The sequence below is a fragment of the Lonchura striata genome, chromosome 6, assembly GCF_046129695.1.
Source record: "Lonchura striata isolate bLonStr1 chromosome 6, bLonStr1.mat, whole genome shotgun sequence".
Classification (NCBI taxonomy): Eukaryota; Metazoa; Chordata; class Aves; order Passeriformes; family Estrildidae; genus Lonchura; species Lonchura striata.
Genome location: NC_134608.1, coordinates 4,563,737 through 4,584,352, shown reverse-complemented (window position 1 = coordinate 4,584,352; position 20,616 = coordinate 4,563,737). Strand labels below are relative to the sequence as shown.

Sequence of the window (20,616 nt, the reverse complement as noted above, 5' to 3'; positions counted from 1 at the left end):
CAATTTCAAGAATGGCTTTGCTTGTATTATCACCTAGTGATGTTTAAACATGCACAGCATGTCCTTGAAAGCCTAGGGATAAGAGGAGGAGAGGAGATGAAAAATTAAGCCTGAACTAAGGTGTTTGGAAAGCTTGAAGCTTAGAATTGTTTCTGGGTATATCAGTTTAGCCTTCAAATGAAACAGTAATTTCTTTCCTTCTCTTCAAAGTAACACTTTTAAGTCCCAAAATTTGACTTTGAAGCTGAGATCAATGCTGGTAATGTTCTCATAACACCAACTCCCACTGGAGGTGAAATTGGGAAGGGGAGGAGACTTGTGGTTTGTTCAGAGATTCCACACACAACAAACCAGACAAGTGATTTTTGCATCAACTGTGCTGCCCTAAGTAGGACAAGGAATTTTAATCCTCCAGAAGAGCTTAGAGCCTCACCAGTTCCTACTGACCCAGCACCTCTCAAAACCAACTAATAACTGGTCTGGGTCTCAGCTGCTCTGTCCCATGGTCTGGGAAATCCTGGAGGGATGAGGGCTGCTTATGGCACTCCACAGATTAGAAGTAAAAGCAAATATCAGTTGGTGTAAATTTGCCATGAAGGGGTCTCTGCTTCTGTTGGACAAATACAAAAAAGTCTACACACTGAAAAGTCACTGATCCTGTTTCATAGCTAGCTTAAAAGGGGATGGTGAAATGAGCTGTGCCTTGAATTCCTGAGTTATTCTGGTGGTTTGATTTATGGTTGGTTTGTAACTGCCCTTAGTATTACCCAGCAGTAGGGCAAGAGAGAAGAAAATCAAGATCAAAAGGGTATTTAATATTGCAAGTGCATTTTCATATCTGCATCCACACACCACAAAACCTTGATCTTCAAAGCACTGTGCAAACACTAACCAGCTAATGACTCCCTGAGCAAAGCTACAGCAACGGCTATTTTTAATACATCTATTATTTGTTTGTGCTCATAAAAGGCAGTTTTGTGCCATCAGCTTATTTAGCCAAGCACAGAACGGAGAAAAACGAATGCGAGCAGAGGAAGAAGCAAAGGATATGGAATGTCTTAACTGGGTTCCCCATGTACCAGTTAATGAAAAAGACTGGATGGAAAAGGTGAAAGTGAAGGAGTGAAGGTAAGTATGACACAGCCACTAAAAAAAAAAAAAAAAAAAAAAAAAAAAAAAAAAAAAAGTGAGTTGATTTCTACATAGAAGTACATTTTAAAGGAAAAAAGGCTTGTTGCTAATGGTCCTTTAAGCCTAGCAGAGAGAAGCATGGCAAGGACCAGCGGCAGGAAAAGTCAAGTAATTCAAAGCCTAATTGTTGCCAGAGACAAAATTAGCTTGTAGAATGAGTACCAAACCCAAATGGGGAATTTGTCACTTCTTTTTTTTTTTTTTTTTCAAATGCTGGCAAGGATTTTGTGGACATTGTACGGGGAGATGTTAAAGCAGATATACGATGTGTCTGGGTAGCTGAGGGCTCATATCCCTTTTCTTCCTCTCTCCCGGTGTGGGACAGCAGAGCTGCCACCGCTGAGGCAGCGCTTCCAAGTGACACAGACAGAGACAGGAGCTCCTCTGGAGGGATGTGACAAAGGTGTCAGACCAGAGGGCTGGGGCTCCTCTGACATGGGCACAGGCTGGGACAGCCGGGGCTGTCCACCCTGGAGAAGAAAAGCCTCTGGAATGACCTTAGAGCCCCTTCCAGGGCTAAAGAGACTCCGAGAGCGCTTGGCAGGGACTTTGGACAAGGGCATGGAGTGGCAGGGCAAGGGGGAATGGCTTCAAACTGCCAGAGGGCTGGGCTAGATGGGATATTGGGAAGAAATTCCTCCCTGTGAGGGTGGGGAGGTGGCACAGGGTGCCCAGAGAAGCTGTGGCTGTCCCCGGATCCCTGGAAGTGCTCCAGGCCAGGCGGGACAGGGCTTGGAGCACCCTGGGATAGTGGAAGCTGTCCCTGCCATGGCAGAGGTGAAACTGGATGAGCTTTGAGGTCCTTCCCAACCCAAACCATCCCATGGAGCGGTGAAACCTTGTCCCCTCAGGGTGGGGATGAAAGGACTCTCTCCTTCCCGGGCCACCGGCGTGCAGCAGGGGGATGGTGTCACACCTGCGGGCCGGATCCTGCAGGAGCGCCTCAGGAGCCTCGGCTGCCCCGCCAGCCGCAGCCTTGCGGAACGACAGCGGCGCCCACACGGCACAGCGACCGGAGCGGGGCACGAGAGACCCCCTGAGCCTGCCGGGGGCACCACCCGACCCTGCTGCCCGCACCCCGGCACACCCGGGCCCGGCGGAGGGCGGGGGCCGCGCTGCGGAGCCCGTCCTGCAGCAGGCGGCGGAGGCAGAGCGAGCGCCCCGCCGGCCCCGCGAGCTGCGGCGGCCGCGCTCCTCCTCCCCTCCTCCTCCTCCTCCTCCTCCTCCCCCTCCTCCTGCTGCCTCCTCTCCTTCCTCCCCCTCCTCCTGCTCCCGCTGCTGCTCCTGCCCGCCCGGCCGCCCCGCGCGGCTCCTTCCCTCTATGGATGGGAAGGCAGCACCCAACGGCGTGGCCACCATCGAGGACAGGATCCTGCGCATCACCGGCTACTATGGATATTACCCGGGATACTCCAGCCAGAAAAGTAAGGCTCCCTCCAGCCTCTCCCGGCCCTTCAGGGTGTGTGTGTGTGTGTGTCGGCAGAGCCCTGAGGGTGCCCGTGCCCCCGCCAAGTGCTGCCCCATCCCTCGGGGTGAGTGTGGGGTGCCCGCTGTGCCCCGAGGGGACGCGGCGGCTCTGCGGCTGGAGACGGGGGCGGCGGCGCTTGGCCGCGGAACTTCGCGGCTCCCAGCCTCTCAGGGCTGGCAATTTTTTTAAATTTTTATTTATTTTTATTTATTTTTTATTTTATTTTATTTCCACCCCTCCCATCCCCATCCCCGCCGGGATGCGGGGGGTTCGCTCTCCGCCTGCCCCGCGCCCGCCGCACCGGGAAAGTTTCGGTCCCGGTGGGTCCCCCCGGGCGGGCGCTTCAGCTCCTGAATTATTCATTTTCCTCCCGTAACTAGTGAGATTTTTCCAGAAAAGTGGGGAGTCACCGACCATGGGGTGTTCCTTCGCGCCGCTTTTAATGCCAGACACTTGTGGTTTAGGGGCTTGCTGTTGGTTCGGGGTCTTTCCTTTCTTCGGAGTGTGTTCTATTTATTTATTTCACTTCAACGAAGAAGCAGAAAATAAAGCAGGTGATCTTTGCAGAAATTCCCCAATTTTCTTGCTTTTGAAGTTTTTAATTAGGAGCAGTGGGTTCCTAGCAGCTGGGAGAGCCTTAATGGGTTTCTCTGGAATTCTGGCAGTCCCAGCACTCTGATGGGGAAAGTTTGGCTAATGAAACAAATTATTCATTTTTACCACCAAGGAAGCATGTGCAATCGGGTTTTATTGTATTAGTAGTTGCTTTGCAGTTGGCAAAATTATGACATGCCATAGCTTAATGAACAGAATAGGAATTGAGGGGCAAAATGAAGGAAAGGCAAGGAGCCCACTTGGGTGAGGTGAGCACCAAGGAGCAGACTTTCTTCTGCATATTCCCCTTGGAATATTCTGCTTTCCACAACAGCCAGTGCAGTATTCTCCAGCTCCAATGCAATAATAAACCAAAACACTATTAATAAACTGCTGATATCAGAAAAGCACATCTGTGGGCTTTTTATGGTGGAGGAAAGCCATGCATTGGAGCCACTTAATAAATAAAAATTCCACTGTGCAATAATCAGCTGAAAAATCCAAGTCAAGCCTAGTGGTTTTATCCATCTGCTATTTGTGGCATGCTAACAGCATGACAGGTATTATGGGCATTTATTTGGTGAGGTCACTTGATTTATCTGCAGTCAGAAGAGTGGGGAAGAAGCTCTGGACAATCTGGAGGTATGACTTAATGTCAGTCCAGGGACTAGTTAAGTCTAAACCTGTGTCCCAAATTCTGTAGTGGCTCCATAGTATCTCTACAGTGTGATTTACCAGAGAAGGGTGAGGATTTTGGCTTAATAGTTGGTTGCAAGTTTGCTTGGGTGGCAGAATGCAATTTTTCAGTCTGCAGCAACACTCCCACTCTATCAAGTTATAGATCTGAATCCAGTGTTGTCAATCCAAGTGCTCTGTGTGGTGCAGTAGGAATGGCAGGAGAGTGCTGCCTGGACACAGAAAAGCTCTCTTAGACCAGGTTCTGCAGATGCTACAAACTGCATCTGATTAAAAACTAGAAAGAACATGTCAGGAGAGGCCAAAGCTTTCAGAATTGCTGATTCTTGGGATTTTACTGCAGGTCTCCTGGCCTTTCGTGCCCTTCCGGCTGGGTGTGAGGCAAAACAAAATGATCAGTAGCTCATGTTTTGCTGTTTGAAGAAAATAAGCAAAATTTGTGGTTATCATGTTTAAAGAGGAAAACTACAAATGTGTAAATCAGAAGTGTTTCAATACTTCAGCGCCCTTGGGTAAATGAAATACACGAACTCCTAAGTTGTGAGTGCTTTTTAAAGCAGTCTCCTAAGTTTTGGAACCATTATCGTAATTTCTGGAGTGCTTGCAGTTGGCAGATGACTGCTTTATCCTCATGGCTGTGTGGTTTGCATTTATGAATGTTTCTACAAAGATGTTCTGGCCTTACCCAAGGTAAAACCAGGCATCCTTCAGGCACTATGAACACACATCCCTTGACACTCAGCAAAAGTCACTCTTGGAGGTCCTGGCTTGGAGTTCTTGCTCTGTTCCTGTGTCTTGGCCAACTTAATGCCTTTGAGAGGTGCTGCTTCAGAGTTCTGTTGAGTGACAGCTCTTGTTGTGGCTAATTGCTCACACACATGCAGCACTGTAAATGTGCAAGGTGGGGAGTTTGTAGCCCTAATTATTAATGGATTTGATATCTCAGGGTGTGATTTTTGTCACCACTATCCAAACTCACTTTCGGTTCAGGTGGACAATGCTGGTGGCACTCAGCATGCTCAGAATTCCAGGCAGCTGGTGTCCATACCCTCCCCAGTGCCAGAGGGACCCTTTTCCTGTCACTGCACATGCTTGTGCTGTCACCTTGCTCCTGCCTGGCTCTGGAGCATGCCTGAAGATGAGCTGTTGTCCCCAGGGTGGTTTTGGCCAGGCACCAGATGGGAGGACATGATTTGGGTGGTGACAGCCTGCTGGTGGTCACCACCTTCCTCGAGGCTCCTCTTTGTCCCCAGGCTGCAGTGCCAACAAGGGACAGAAAGATGCATGGAGGGAAGCTGAAGGCAGCAGGGGGTGGCTGCTGTTCTGCTCACTTTTGGGGGATAGCTGGAAGATGACAAAGAAAGCCCGAGGCTTTGTGAAATGTGCTGGTGATTTGCATCCCTCCTTCAGTGGATTGCTTTAATTCCATGGTCTAACAGGAGATCATGCCATGGTTTCTGTGTGGGAAGGCTGAGGACTGCTCACAAATAGCCATGAAATCTAATGTTAAAGCACTGTGGTGTTCCAGAGCTGTTATCACAAAGAACTGCAGTGTTTTCTAGTGACTTGTGCCTCATCATCCATATTTGTGTGCATTAACCTACTTCAGACTTGGGGTGTGCATGTGATGATTCTTTTATTAATTCTAAGTCAGGCACTTTGATAATTCTTATTTATTCTTTAAAAAGTTGCTAGAGAAGGAAAATATCTGTTTTATTTATCTGTAAATCATCTGAATGAGCAGGAGAAATGTATTTTGGTCTGGTATTTACATCTGTACCTGTTGTAAAAATACTATATCCTGGCTAATAAGAAAAAGATTCAATTTTTTCCCCCCTCCACTTTGTGCTGAGATGGAAAGGGCTCTTCCTGATCCCAGTCAACTTGTACCTTGGGATTCATGGCTTGATCCCTTACTTCTTGCATTTTAAGTGTGCAGACTCTGTATGAGGTATCTGGCTTTTGTGGGAAGGGAGGGGGGCTGTGTCTCTCTCCCATCTAGTTTCTTTGGAATTCACAATTTCCAGGGCATGGTGCTGTTGTAGATCAGATGCTCCATCCTCTGACCTGGGGCTGCAGATGGTGCTCCCCTTGTCTCCACGTTTCTCTGGGTGCAATTTCATCTGGTCTGATGCAACTTTATCATCTTCACAAACAGTGGGAGACTCTGTTTCCTCTCCGGACCTTTGCTGTGACTTCTCATTCTTCTCTTGACTTTTCTGCTGGCAATACAATCACGTTTAGTATCTTCAGGGTCAAAAGAATCCTTTGAGTTTGTTTTTTAATGGGTTTTGATTTTTGGTTTTTTTTTTGTTTTTCTTTCTTTCCCCCCCATTCTTTCCAACTGCCACCCCGTCTGCCTTTCATCTCAGTACTGAAATCTTTCTTACTTTCACACTACAAAGTTCCTCTCCTTCAAGTCTGTCCTAACACCTCTTCTGTGCCTTCTGCTGAATTAAAACTGCTCCAGTCAAAGTTTCTCATCTCTGATCTTCATCAACTTCACCAAATCAAGTTTCTGCCTGTGTTGTCTTTCTGATGGAGCCCTTCCCACTATCCACAAAGCCTTATGTCCTGCAGGATGCTCTCAGCATCTCAGGTCTGCATTTCTGTAGTGCTGCTTTCTCAGGCCTGGATGAGCACAGCACAACTTGACTGAAAATGCAGTGGTTCCTCACATGGGCCATCACCTTCTTTTCGTCCTGCTTGAAGAGCTTCTTTTAATGTACACTTGTGGCTGGAGGGTTTGATTCTTACCCCTGCAGGTTATGAACAACCATCTCCTTCAGGCACTTGCTGGACTTGTAAATGAGTTTTTTTGGGCATTATCCCATGCTGATGCCATCTCCCCTTTTCTCTCCTTCAGCCTGACCCGAAGCCATGGAGTTGTGTAAGCTGCTGGAAGCAGAAGGTGCTGCCACGTGTCTGTGCAGCAGCAGGACTGTGACATTGGGCTCACAGTGGGACACTGGGTGACCATGCCTCTGGTGGTGTCTGCCCGGGAGCTGGAGGGCCCTTCCAGCAGCGTGTGACCTTAGCAGGGCTTGGGGAAAGGCTGAACCTGTCCTTGCCATGAGCACAGTGGCTGTCAGGAGCAAGCTGTGTGTTTTCCTACTCCCCTGCAGAACAGCTCTAGCAAAGGTCTGTGGTTTAATTTGGCAAGTTCAGCCTCAAGCCAGCAATCTGAATTTAAGCACCTACTTAGGTCTGAACTTGCTCTAAGCCACCGGGCTTTGAGAATGCATTCAAAGTTAAGTCCCTGCTTAATTGCTTTGCCTTAATAAGGCTGGGATTAAGGCATGCTGAGCCAGCAGCAGCAGTTTGACAATTCAGCTCTTGCTCAGCTCTTGCTCCCTGTGCGGAGGGAAAGGCTGCGGAGGGAAAAGCCACCCCTGAAACACTGGAGAGAATTTTCTCCTGGTTATCACGGCAGCTGTGCCAGCAGCTCTGCTGCAGTACAAATCACATGGCACACCCAGATCATCTCTGTGCTTACTGAGCACCCTGCCCTCCTGGTGGCTTGTCACTTCAGAGAGAGGAACAAAGTCTCCTTCTGTTCACTGGAGGCACCCAGCTGCTCCTCCAGCAGTTCCCAGAGCCCTGCCAGGCACCACGGGAGGCTGGGAAAGGGGCACTGGAGGAAAGATGCTTTGAGATTTGTGCTGGATGAGGCTGCTTTTGTTGAGCTGTTTTTGAGGGGTCTGGGAGGGAGGAAGCAGTGTCTGAATGTCTGTGTGAGTTGGAGCCTGGGGGCTGTGTTGGCTTGTGCCACTTGTGGCAGCTGTCCCTGTGCCACCTGGTAGCATTTGGGTTGCAGGGACTCCAGATGCAAGGCTAGCCTGGAATGAGCTTTATTTCAAAGCCTTCCCTCTCCCCACTGGACAGGTTTTTTTCACAGGAGGGCTGTGCCACCCTGGGAGGGTGTGCAGCAGTGAAGGCCAGATTGCAAATCCCCAATTTAACAATGTCACCTCCCCAACTCTGGGGCACAAATGCATGTCATGGCACAGGATGCAGTCCTGTCATAGTTGCTTTTTCTCACAGAGTTGTCTCTCTGGGTGAAAAAAACATGGCTGCTAATCAGCACTGGTAGAAGTAATTTCTTTCAGCAAAACAAATCTTACAAATATTCCTTTGCTGACTAATATTGGCAAGACCAGGTTTGTTTTCTTTAGTGGAATAGGGCCAGGCTTTGTGTGGGCTTCTGTTGTGCTGGAAGGGGATGGTAGCTGGAATATGGGACCTTCCCCTCACCTGGAGACATCAGTTGTTGTGGAAGTTGTAGGGTCTCATCAGCTGGGAGGAAAGGAAATTGCTTCAGCCCTTGACCTTCCCTCAGGGGCTCATTCATCCCCTTGGGGGCAAATCCCTGAGAATCTCAGCTGTGAAACTGGGCATGGACATAGTTCTGGACATCTGTGGGCACGAGGGATGAAGCCAAATTGGGAAGGACACCGTGAGGAGCAGGGCAGTGAAGAGCATCTCCTTGCAAGGGGGCTGATGGAGCTGGGCCTTCCTATGCCAGGATGGGAACAGGGCTGCTGCTCCAAATCTTGGGAGGATGAACAAGGAAATGCAGGAAAGAAGAGTTATTTAAACTGAAATTGCATGTTGGCACACAGACAAATGGGTAAGAACAGGCCATGAATAAATTAAGGCTGGAAATTAGCAGAAAGTTGAGAGTAATGGCCAAAAATCTTCCACGGTCTTATGTATTTAAATAAGAATTATTTCCCAAGCTTTAAAGATTCCTCATAAAGACGCCTGCCAAGATTTGAGAAAAATTGCCCCTATTTGGCAGGGAAAATTGAGACAATAAGATGGGGGGAGTGATGCTAATTTGCCAGAGGTTGTTCAGAACAAGCCATAAGTTTGATGGAGTGATCTCTGCTTCCACTGGTGACTGCACAGCAAGCCTGGTGCTGTAGCTGGCCTGGTGCTAAAGGTGGAGGAGGTGCTCTCTATAACTTGGTAGCTTTCTCCACATGCTCTCTGCGTGCTTTTAAGTTCTTCTGCCCTTCTGTGCACATTCTGGGGTCACCAGTGGTGATCCCAGGGCTCAGTGTGGGACCCACTCCTGTCACCATAGGACATGTGAAAGCATGACGTGAGCCACCTGCTATTTGCAAGGTAAAGAAGAAAGTTTATTCTCTGACTCCGACTTTTATACTTTCCCAAAGGTGACATTGGATTGGAGACTGAATGGGCCACCTCTCCAAAGACATTGGACAAACCACTAGTACATCAAGTTTCTCCACCCCCATAAAAGAATGTAAACAATATGTTGTTTACAGAAATTGTGTGGGAAAGTTCTCCAACAGAATGTAAACTCAGAAGGCTTTAGAAAATCTTAAGAATCAGGGTGACCCACTCCTGTTTAAGAACTTTACTGATGGTCTGGTTGGGGGGGGTCGAGTGTCCCTTTGTGGATATTCTCAGTTCAGTCAGAGAGAAAAGGAGATATTTCCACATCCCTTCAGGAAGTTTGTGGATGATACCAAGTTGTGTGGGAGCGTGGATCTGCTGGAGGGCAGGAGGGCTCTGCAGGGGGATCTGGACAGGCTGGATCCATGGGCTGAGGACAACTGGGTGAGTTTCAGGAAGTCGGGCACTTTGGCCATGAAAACCCCATGCAGAGTTACAGGCTGGGGCAGAGTGTTTGGAAAGTGGAAAAGGAACTGGGAGTGCTGGTCAGCAGTGGCTGGACATGAACCCAGGTGTGCCCAGGTGGAGAAGAGGCCAAGGACACCTGGCCTGGGTCAGCAGCAGAGTGTCCAGCAGGACCAGGGCAGTGACCACTCCCTGTGCTGGGCACTGCTGAGGCCACACCTCGAGTGCTGTGTCCAGTTCTGGGCCTCTCATGCCTAGGAGGACATTGAGGGGCTGGAGCGTGTCCAGAGAAGGGAACAGAGCTGGGGAAGGGTGCAAAGATTAAATCATATAAAGAGGAACTTGGCCTGGATAGAAGGAGGCTCAGGGGGAAACTTCTCATTCTCAGAACTCCCTGACAGGGGGATGCAGCTGAGGGGGGGTCAGACTCTACTCCCAGGGAACAGGATGAGAGGAAATGTGCCAAGGGTTGGACACCAGGAGGAATTTCTTCATGGAAAGGGTTGTTAAGCAATGGGATGGGCTGCCATGGAGGTGGTGAAGACGTGTGTTGAAGGAACAGCTGGATGTGGCACTCAGTGCTCTGGTCTGGTTGACAAGATGGTGATTAGTCACAGGCTGGACTTGATCTCTGATGTCTTTTCCAGCCTCAATGATTCTGTGATTGTCACAGAAAGTCTTCCTGGCTGCCTGGGCTCTGGGTGTTGGCTGGGATGGTGGCACAGTTCCCAGCCCATTCCTGCCTCACCTGGTTCACCTGAGGTGGCTTTAACCTTGCACAACGTGACACCATCACGGCTGCATGGAGCTGCACCTCCTTTTCTTGCTTTGCCTAAAAGTGTGGCTGCAGGACACAGCCCACGGGGAAATGACCTGGACCTGCCATGAGCTCCTCTGTGCTCTTCTGGGGTGCAAAGAAGGGATACCCCTCATTTTCTTTGTCCTTCCAGCACTGTCTCCTTGACATTGCCTTCCCCATCTACTCAGGCAGGCAGCAACATGCTTGGTCCTAGCTGAATGTGGCAAAATGATATTGCCAAGTGGCAGATGGTTCTGGCAGACTTTTATCCCCCCAGTGCTTGCATTCCTGTTTTTAAATAGTGGTTCTAAAGGTTTGCAATTATTTCTTCTGCACATTTGGAAATTGATGGGCTTTTGCTCAACTGCCTGCATGGGAATTCACCCATGAAAGTGAACTTACTGCTTGTGGAAGGATTGGTGGCAGGAATTTTTTCACATAAACCTGCTGCTGAATGATCACAGCGATGAATAATGAAAACGCCTGCAGAAAAAAAAGTCAGTGTCTCTTTGTGGCAAATGTGAGAATAGGGTGGGGGAAACAAAAAGCAAAGTGCTTAACTGAGTGGTTAAATTATTTACCAAGTGGACCAGCTCTTACTTAGTGAGACTGAAAATTGTTTTTTCTTGTGGTGAGGTGAAGTGAGACTCCCTGGTGGGCAAAGGTTTGGGCTGGCCCTGTGCAGAGTGGCAGATTTCACTGCAGGGAGGTAGAAGCTGTAAGGTTATGCTGAGCTAATGCCCAGGGTATGGCTTTCACAGAGCTGTAAGTGAGAGCAGCCCAGGCACTTCCAGTGCCAGCAGTGAATTTATTCCAAGGCGTGCAGGATGTGCTCAATTGACAGGATGTGGTGTGTCTGCCACACAAAGGCATTCCTGTTAGTCCTTTAAAAACATATTGATTCTTCCTAGACCTCCCTTACAGATGCTTTTGGTAAAATGGACTTGCCCTTTCCTGCATTCAGCTGGGCTGGATCAGGGGTGGCAGAGTGAGAGAGTGAGGAAGGTGCCTCTGCTGTCCTTTTTGTGGAGGCGAGGAAGAAGAGGATGATTTGCTTCTGTTCTGGGGCAAAGGAGGAGGTCTTGGCTCCAGGGTGGAATATGATGTTTCCTGCTGTTTCTGGCAATCTGAAATCTGTTCCTTGTCTCAAAGCTGTCCACTCTGTTTTGTCTGATACAAGAAGTTTCTCTTTAAGTTCCTCTTTAAGTTTGCAATTAAGTTTTGGGGGGAGAGGAAGGGAGAGGCAAGCACCAGCATGGCAGTTCATGAGTCAGTAAAACTCCACCTAAAACAGGTCTCCCAGATCCACTTTCAGGCCAGTTTTAGTCCTGGTAGTGAACTCTCCATCCAGAGTGAGAAAGACATTGTAGCTTGAGGCCAGCCTGGTGACTCTTCCAGTTTTATTCCCTTTTGCTGCTTACAGCACTGAACTGCTTAAGCAATTTCCTCATGAAGCAATATCTAGTACATCTCCCCCTCTTTGTGTGGAGGCTGAGTTTTTTGGGGCACTTCTAAGGCTAACACACCTCTATTATTAATGGGGTGGTTGGCAACTTAATGAAAAAATACACTTTCCTGCTGGGGACTGATTTTTCCTAGGATTCCTGGCAACACAACTCTGCAGACCCTTTCCAGTTAATGAGCATCACACACCTGAAAGTTCTGAGGACAGCACTGGAATCATCTGTGCCTGTGTAAGATAAGCATGAAACAGGGCTGGAACACATGTTCTCTGTCAGGGGAGAGAAAATTAGTCCTCATGGTGTGATTTATATTCTGCATCTTGAAGTGAGATGGCAGAGTTGTTACAAAACAGTGGACAAGTGCAGTAATTACAACCCTTTTCTTTTACATATCTGAATCCTGGAACTTTAAAATCCTTTCTTAGATGAATTTTGGCATGTGGAGTGTGCAGCCCTGGAATTGTGTGGGTGCAGATTGGGGTTTTTCTCTGCAGTGCCAGGAATAGTCTGTTGTGTGATACGTTACAGGGGCTAGGATTTGTAGCAGCTTGTGTGTAAGTGGGATGCTTCAAAGTGCTTCACCAGAGGAAATTCTTCAGTGCTGACAGCATGGATAGCAGGAAGATGAACTTTCTGTGGTGTTTCTGCACCATGGTTTGGACTTCTACCTGGGGAGGGTAGGTTCTGTGTGTGAGAAAGCTTTTTCTCAATACTCAGCACTCAGTGGGGCTGCTAACACAAAGACCAGGTGGAAGATGATTGAGCTTAGCATTTACCTGGGACATATTTGATGAAGTTCCCCATTTTTCTATCAATTTTTTCTTCATTCCAGGGTGGGATGGAATAGGAAAAAAAAAAAAAAAAGTGAGGAATTGGATAAAAAGAAAAGGAAATATTTCAAGAATGTTTCTGCTGAGGAAAAAGAATCGAGGTCTGAAATGTAACTAAAGAAGTGCCACATTTCACATGCATTGAAAAACAAGCCTTGGAGGAAGGAACAAAAGGCATTTTTCAGCTGAAATACTGAGCTGAGCTGTTGTTGGTGTGCCAAGCCATATGTGTCCTGTCGAGGTGATTCATCCATACAAGCCCTGCCTTCTGTCCCTCTTCTTGGGGGTCCTGTGGCAGCGGGCACGGGTTTGTCTGTGCTTGTGCTCCACAAAGCAGGGAGCACTGGGCTGATCTCAGTGTGCAGGGCACTGCACAGCTGTCCTCTGACCTCCTCATGGAGCTGTGTGTCCAGGAACACAAATTCCTGTGCCCATCTGCTCTGGGATGCAGCCCTGACTGGTTGTTCAAAGAGTCAGGGGTTGTCCTTCACCCATAAATGCTCTGCAGCAGGGGAAAGTGGTGAGGAGGCTGCTTAACTGGGTTTTCCAAGGCATCCTGTTTGTTGCAGTGCTGGAAAGGAGGTTAGTTAGATCAAATTAGGGCAACTGTATTTCTAGCTGGGGTCTGTGCAGTGTTTTTGTGCACTTCTGCTTTGAAGTTAGTTCAGAGAGACTGTTTGGAGCATCCTGGTGAAGACAGGCGACCCCGGCTGTGGCTTTAGAGAAGACAGCCAGGAGAAAAAGTCTCTGCATTTGGACAGAATCAAAAGAACTTCCTTAAACTTAGATATTCACACCGTGCCCAGGTACAGCAGCGACTCCTCTGAGAGCCAGAGACTCCTGGGCAGACCTGGAAATACCACTGGAGAGTGAGTGTGAAGCTGCAGGGCTGTCTGATTTTGTGTGCCTCGAAAATGTGCACCTTAATTATTATTGGTATAAAATATTTATGCAGTTTAGTGAAGTTTTGTAGCACTTTGTGGAGGTTAGAGATTCATTACAGTTTATTGCTTTAAGAAGGCAAAGAAAAGTGGGTGGTGCAGCTCCCGGATTTGCCCTGTGTAGGGGAATGGAGTGTAGAAAAATCCTGTCGCTGTTGTTTTGCACATTATTAACAGATGTTGGCTTTGGGCTCTTATTTTAGCTGGAATCTCAGGTTTGCTGTAGGAACAGTAACTCAGCTGGCTGGGTTCAGATTTACTGTAGTTCCAAGGCTGCTCCCAGACGTGGGATGTTCACAGCTGAGGGTGTTTTTGGCTTAGTTGCAGACAAAACTTAAGCCCTTTTAAACATGACTTTCTGTCTTTGGAGACCAACGTCAAGGTTCTGATAATTTTCAATGTCTTTTTTCTTCCTCTTCATGGTGAAGCAGTGTGATGCCTGGAAATGATCAACTTAGGGCAGGAGAATCCTCTGGTGCTTTAATAACTCCTGCCCTTCACATCCTCCCTGTGGATGATGGATGGTGTGGGGCTGCCTAAAGCAAGTAATCTCATTCTGCTCATGATCCCCAAGTTTTTCTGTTTCCCTACTTGGTACTGTGGACAGAATCTGCAGTTTAGAGCAGCCTGAGTTGCCAAATATCTTCCTTGCACACAAAGACAAGATTCATAGGGCTTCATTTGAGGGTTACAGCCATCTTCTGTCCCATCCAGGTGTCTCTGAAAGCCAGCTGGAATTACACAGTGCAGTTTGAACTGGTTGTGCAGACACTGGGTCTTCTGCTGTATTTATGCTTTCCCTGTGTATTTTGGTGACTTAAGCCACTCTCCATGGTCCTGATTTTCCTTTTCATCGTATTGGCCTCCCTTCTGTCCCTGTCTGTGTGTTAGACTGGGTTGGTTGAAGGGATGATCTGAAAGGAAATGTATTTGGTGCCTTTGATGCGCAGAGCTTCTTTTTTTCTTTATAGGTTAGGAACGAAAATTGTGTCTGTGTATTCCCAAACTGAAGAATACATGATTGCTGCTACAGCCTTCCTCTGAGAACAGGCTTTGACATCATTCTTACTCTATAATTCATGGTAGTTTTCTAGCAGCCTGTTAAGGTCTGCAGGAGAGTGAAAGGGCTGCTTAAGAAAGGCAAGAATTGTCCTTTGCCTTCTGGTAGGTCTGTGACCGAGCAGGCTCCTGCTCTTTGGAGTTGTTACTGGGTCTCTTTTATCATGGAATAATTTCTCCTTCTCTTTGGAGTCGTTACTGGGTCTCTCTTTTATCACAGAATCATTTTTTTTTAAGGATGATGTTGTTTTCTTTAATGTAAGCACTTGCTCCTTGTCAAACACATCCTGGTATGCCCCGTTAGGACTTTGCGCCTCGTTCCAGGGTGTTTTAAAATCAGATTACAGAACGTCTTGTAGCTCTCAGCTGTTGGTTTTTTTAACCTGGTTTCTTAAGGAAACAAGGCTTATGTGAACACCATCTCTCCCTCACCACTCCCTCCCTGTGTAACTTTTGAATCTGCTGGCCAAATCCAAGTAGAATTACCGGGAATTAGAGAGCACAAAAGTTCTGAAGCCTTGATGGGCCGCATAAAAACACAGCTAGAAATCAAGGGCTCTTGGTTCTCCCACAGTGGGAAAGCTGTAGGATTGCCTCATTCCTGGAGATGAGATGTGCTGCATACAATTTTTGGGGATCTTATCAAGGGCACCTCTAGTCAGGCTCCAGCTTCACACAGTGACCAACAGGAGATATGTGAGGAAGAGAATAATGGAGGTTCCTGACTGTTTCCCTCCACCATTGATCTGTGCTTTGGGAAGTTCTTGGTGTTTGTCTATTTTAGTAGCTTTTGATGGCTGTTTCTTCCTTGAGTTTGTAGGGATGTGACTGTCCATTTTGTTATTGTAGGATTTCTTTTCCCTGTTGCTGTTGGCTCTTTGGGTGTGGCTCTTCTGCTGAGGAATGAGGTGACTCCCATGAAATCTTGGAGGCAGGTCCTTCCCACCCCCTGACTTCGTGGAGAGAGGGGAGGAGAAAGAAAACAAAACGTTGGCCTGTTAACTGTGAATAAACATCCTGTGGAGCTAACACATGGTTTATTTCATAATTCCTTCCAGCACTGAGATAAGATACTCTCCTGGGAGGAGAGAAATTGGCTTTGGATTGTTTGGCTGCTTCCTCAGGCTGCAGTGGGATGCCAGGAGCCTCACAGGGTACACCTGCCTTTGTTTGGGACTTTGAGGTGATGCAGTGAAAGAACATAAGATGATGCCACAGGACAGTTTCAGGTTTTGGTCTGAAATTCAATGAATAAAAGATCACTTTGCTGAGCCACAGCAATTGGTAAAGATCTGTAGAGCAATGCAGGAGATGGTTGCGAACACTTTGCAGTTTTAACAAATGGAGAGAATGGAGTTGTTTTATTATGGCTACAGAAAATGTTATCAAATATTCATGATGATCATCTCCTCTTATTTGAAATAATAAATCCAAGGTCAGTTTTGTGCTTGTAGAAAACTGGAGGCTGACTGTTGGTCCCCTTTTTCTTCGCTGTTGTAATAAAATGATAATTTTTAATATTTTATCTACTTTGCAAGGATGTTATTAGGCTCACAAGTATGTCATGGTACCCAGAGAAGGAAAAGTAATCTTCTCCCTCTTCCTCCTGCAGGTTAGGAAGAGGCTTCTGCAGACATTTCAGAGTTCAGGGAAAGAAAACATTGTGCTCAAGAAGGCTGATATAAGGCATAAAAGTTTTTCTGTTGATGAATAAAATGTTCATTGTAACAATGATGTTTAAGACAGAAAATAGAGAAATGCCACCAGTTCTGTTTATTTTAAAGGCTAAGTCCTTAAAAATTGTTTTTACCACTCATGCCATCCAGCGTGTTGCCAGTTGTGATATTTGTGACCTGTGTTGCAAATTAGAATTTGACATTGTGGTGACTTCACTGAGCAAGGAAATATGCCCTAGGGGTTTATAAATAGGATTTAAAGCACCCATCCCATGACTGCATTTTATTATTCTGCTGTATGTGTTTTTGCTATTTATTTATTTTCTCCAAATGAATGCAAGTTTCCAATATCACCATGTGGCAACAACAGGAAGCCTTTTTAGTCACCGCTGCTGCACAAAGTATTGTAAAGTCTGACATCCCTTTGAAGATCTGTTCTTAGCCACTGCTGCTGTTTTTATTTCTGAGTTGTTCTCTGTGGAATATTTTTTATTTTCTCCTTGCATGCCCTGAATTTTCGAAACATTTTCAAATCAATTGAGGTCTTTGCCTCTCCTGTGTTTTCCCCACTCTTATTAACTTTTACTGGACTGTGCCTTCGAAAATCTAGTTGAAAGTCTTTTTCTCTTGAACTCCAAGGAGTCTTTAGAGAAACATCTGCCAGAAGCACTGACCTACAAAATCTATTAGGCTCTTCCCACTGGTGTGAATCTCATTTATGTAATGCTGCTGGATGGGACGGCTCCGCTCTGGAGATGAAATCCAAAATTCAGTTTTGCTTTCATAAGTATAAATGCAAAGAAGTGGCTGATACTGAGATGATGTTGAAGTGCTGAAGGTTGGGTGTTAATTGTGATCATATGTAACTTATCATTGTAATGTGGCAGAGAAGGCTGTCAAAAGCAGGGGAATTAATTGCCCAAGAGAGAAATATTTCTTCCCTCTATTTCTGAGCAAAGCAGTATTTTAATGTAAAATTAGTCTGGTTGATTAATCTTATTACAAACACAGAAATATAAACAGGTGATGGGGAGCATATCACTAGATGATTTTATAGATTTTCATAAATTATTTGATGATCTTTTGAGTTTGATGGTTACAGATATAACTGGCAACTTATTCACACTGTATATTCTTTATAAATGTGCTGTTAATGGGAAGTACCAGATAAAGTACCAGAAGTTTATTCCTTTGACCTCTGAAAGATCTTCAGGGGATGGAGATGTGAAGGCATCTGCTCCATCAGAACATAAAAGTGGAAGCAACAGAGGAAGTAAAATATCATGTGCCTGGAGTGGATCAGAGGAAAAGGGCAACCAGCCCATGAATTTGAGCTTGCACTTGCCTGGTGTGGACTTGGGAGATGAGCAGAGAGAGTTCTGAAATTTTCCTCTTCAATTTTGGGATTTTGGCCGTGGTGACATTTCACTCAAACTTTATCCCCTCTGGATGAGTGAAGTTAAAGCTCAGCAGAGCCCATACTCTTCACTACATCAGGAGCAGTACATGCAGTGACTAATATTATATCCAGCAGCTTGGAGCTGCATGAGCAAGGAGCTGCTCAGAGCTGGAATAATTTGGAATGCAGCCTTTGGTGCAAATCCAGACCAGGTTTGACCTTTGCCTCAAGGCTGGTGAGAAGATGCCTTAATCCTACTGCCCCAGCACCTGTTTTTAATGCTATGTGTGCCCCCATTTGATTTTGGAGGAAAGTTTTCTAATTCCCTGTGACTTCTTGGACAGACATCATCTTTACCTTTTTGAAGAGACATTGGAAAGCTGTGAATCCTTTCAGTGCCATCCCCCAGAGAGCCTTGGCATTTCTAATGTGGGCTGGGGGATGTGCCCCAGACACATTAATAAAGATCCCCATCATGAAGTATCAGGAGGAACTTACAGAATATTTATGCCTGCTTGTTCCCTGACCTTTCATAATTATTATGGATTATTCTATTACAGCAGAACATTTTTAAAGTAATTGGGAAGATCAGATGCAAGCACAAAGCCACAACGGCTGTCCTGAATCTTGGCAAAATCATGGACAGGCATCCAAATTGTGAGTCAGTCTGCCCTGATCTTCCTTCTCAAGTGGGGTGTTACCCAGGCAGAATAATGATTTGTCCCTCCAATGAAGTTACATGGTGAAAAGTGGCAGAACCTGACTTGGTTTTTGGATATTTTTGCCCTCACTGCAGGTTCCGGAGCCAGGAGTTTGGGATTTGGGCACTTTTACAAAAATGGGGGCTCGTTGGTGAGCTCTGTGCTTTGAGCAGTGATCATCTGGTAAGCAGATTGCAGAGCTGGCAGAGGTGTGGAGAAATAACTTGTATCTTAGTGGGGCAGGGTCACCTGGATCATTCTCAGTCAAATCCATCCTGGAAACATCTGTGGTGGGGATTGCCCACCTTCCAGGCATTCTGTTCCAGTGCTGCATTCACTGTGCTTTTCTCACAACTAAATCTTTCTTGCTCTAGTTCAGACACCATTCTTGTCCAAGTACCTTGTGACTGGTCTGCTCCTCTGCAGCAATATCCTATAGATCTCAGAACCCTTTTTTCTTGTTTTCCTTCCTCTTTACAAAACAAACCAAATTCTTCCACTCATTCTGTGTAGTCATTTTTTCTGGAAACTCGCTTTTTGTCTTTATCTTCTGAAGTCTATTCAGTAGCCATCACTTTCCTTAAAATTTCATTCCTCAAGTTGGACCCAGGTCGTCCTTCAGCTGAGATCTCACCTGTGCAGCCTTGCAGAAGAGAATTACTTCATATCCTCGATCTTTCATCTCATTTCTGTGTCTGAATTTTTAGCAACTGTGTAAAAGGTGATGCAGCTTCAGCTTGGGGTTTCCTCTAAACTCCCAGCCCTCTTCTAGAAAACTGCAGTTGTTCCCTGAACTGTGTCTGTACAGCTGATTTTCCACTTAGGTGGGAATAACCTTTCACTTCTTCAAATAATTCTTTATCCAGGTGATTTCTCCATGTTGTTAAAATCATTCCCGTTCTTTCTTTAATGTACTTGGAGCCTTCTTTAATATAACTTTAAGCATAGTGATTAAGCTCCCTATTGTGGAAATAATCAATCTAAAAGGACCCTCACTTAAAATCCTTTTGCCTGACAGGGACCCACTGATGGCAAGCCCAGGGTTGGCTCTTGAGCACTTTTCCTCCTGGTTAAATTGTTTCCCTGTCCTGTCCTGCTGGGCAGTGTCAGGAGCTGTTCTGGCATCAATATCTATAATGTCTCCTGTCCTTCACTATTCACCAACCTGTTATTCTGTCATGGAAAGAAATGACACCACTCTGATGGGATTTAGTCTCAAGGAAGCTCTGAGTGGCATTTCACTGATTTCCTTTTCATGTATCCTGTTTGATTATTTGGTCTGGTATTTTGATGGGAGCAGAGGACATGGCTTGCTGCTTACATCTGACTGCTCCTATTTATTTTCTATTCAAGTTTGTATTTTTCCACTCTTTTCCAATTTCTTTCTCCAGCCTAGCATTGTCAAAGATATTTTGCCAACCTGCTCTAATGGAAGGTGTCCCTGCCCATGGTGGAAGGCTGGAACAATATGGTCTTTCAGGTCCCTTCCAAACCACTTTGTTTCTGTGAAGCTCCCTGTAACATTTTTAAGCTAAGTTTAAAAATTCCATTGATTTCCCAAAGCTGAGACTGCTGCTTTTTATACTGGACCAAATTGTTGATGTGAAATGCATCCTGGAGCTCCAGACAGGCCTTGGTTTGGTGCCACCTCATTACTCTTCAGGATTTACTGCTCCACAGAACAGTGGCTGCAGAGGCTCATTAAAGATCCAATATTTCATTGCTCCATTAAGAATTAAAAACATATATGTTAAGATAAAAGTTATGCTTTTCCCTTTGGTTTATGATGAGATCAAGGCAAGAGCTGGGCAGATAATGAGACAAAATTTTTGGCCAAGTTATGAGTGACTTTGAAATGATCTTTGCAACTTTGTTATCTTTCTTCCCAGCATTTTGCCAGCTCTTGGGAAGTGAAGTCATGTCAGCATATTGCTCACAGATGGTGACATTGTTAGATGTGGTGTATGGCAAGCAAAGGCTCAGGTACTGTTTGGAGTTAGATTTAAATGTGCTGTAAACACTACCCCGACCTTGGCACAGGTTGAGAAATTCACCTACACAACAAATTACAGGAGACAAAAGGAATCAGGAAGGAGACACTGTTTAAATACCAGAAGAAATGTATTTAATGGTCCTGATAAAGAAGTACTGTGTAGTATTGCAAGTGTTCAGGAGATGGTTTGAGATTG

The 20,616-nt window shown here is 46.1% G+C and overlaps 1 protein-coding gene across 2 annotated transcripts in view; it reads left to right on the top strand.

The window, feature by feature from the left end:
- The first annotated feature begins 2,430 nt into the window (after positions 1 to 2,430).
- SLC35F4 (solute carrier family 35 member F4) overlaps positions 2,431 to 20,616 on the top strand; it is a 118,928-nt gene continuing 100,742 nt past the window's right edge. For both annotated transcript variants that reach the window (XM_021534645.3, XM_021534644.2), the window contains exon 1: positions 2,431 to 2,615. In XM_021534645.3, the coding sequence (XP_021390320.1) occupies positions 2,513 to 2,615 (103 nt within the window). In that variant the 5' untranslated portion in view covers positions 2,431 to 2,512. The remainder of the gene's footprint in view (positions 2,616 to 20,616) is intronic.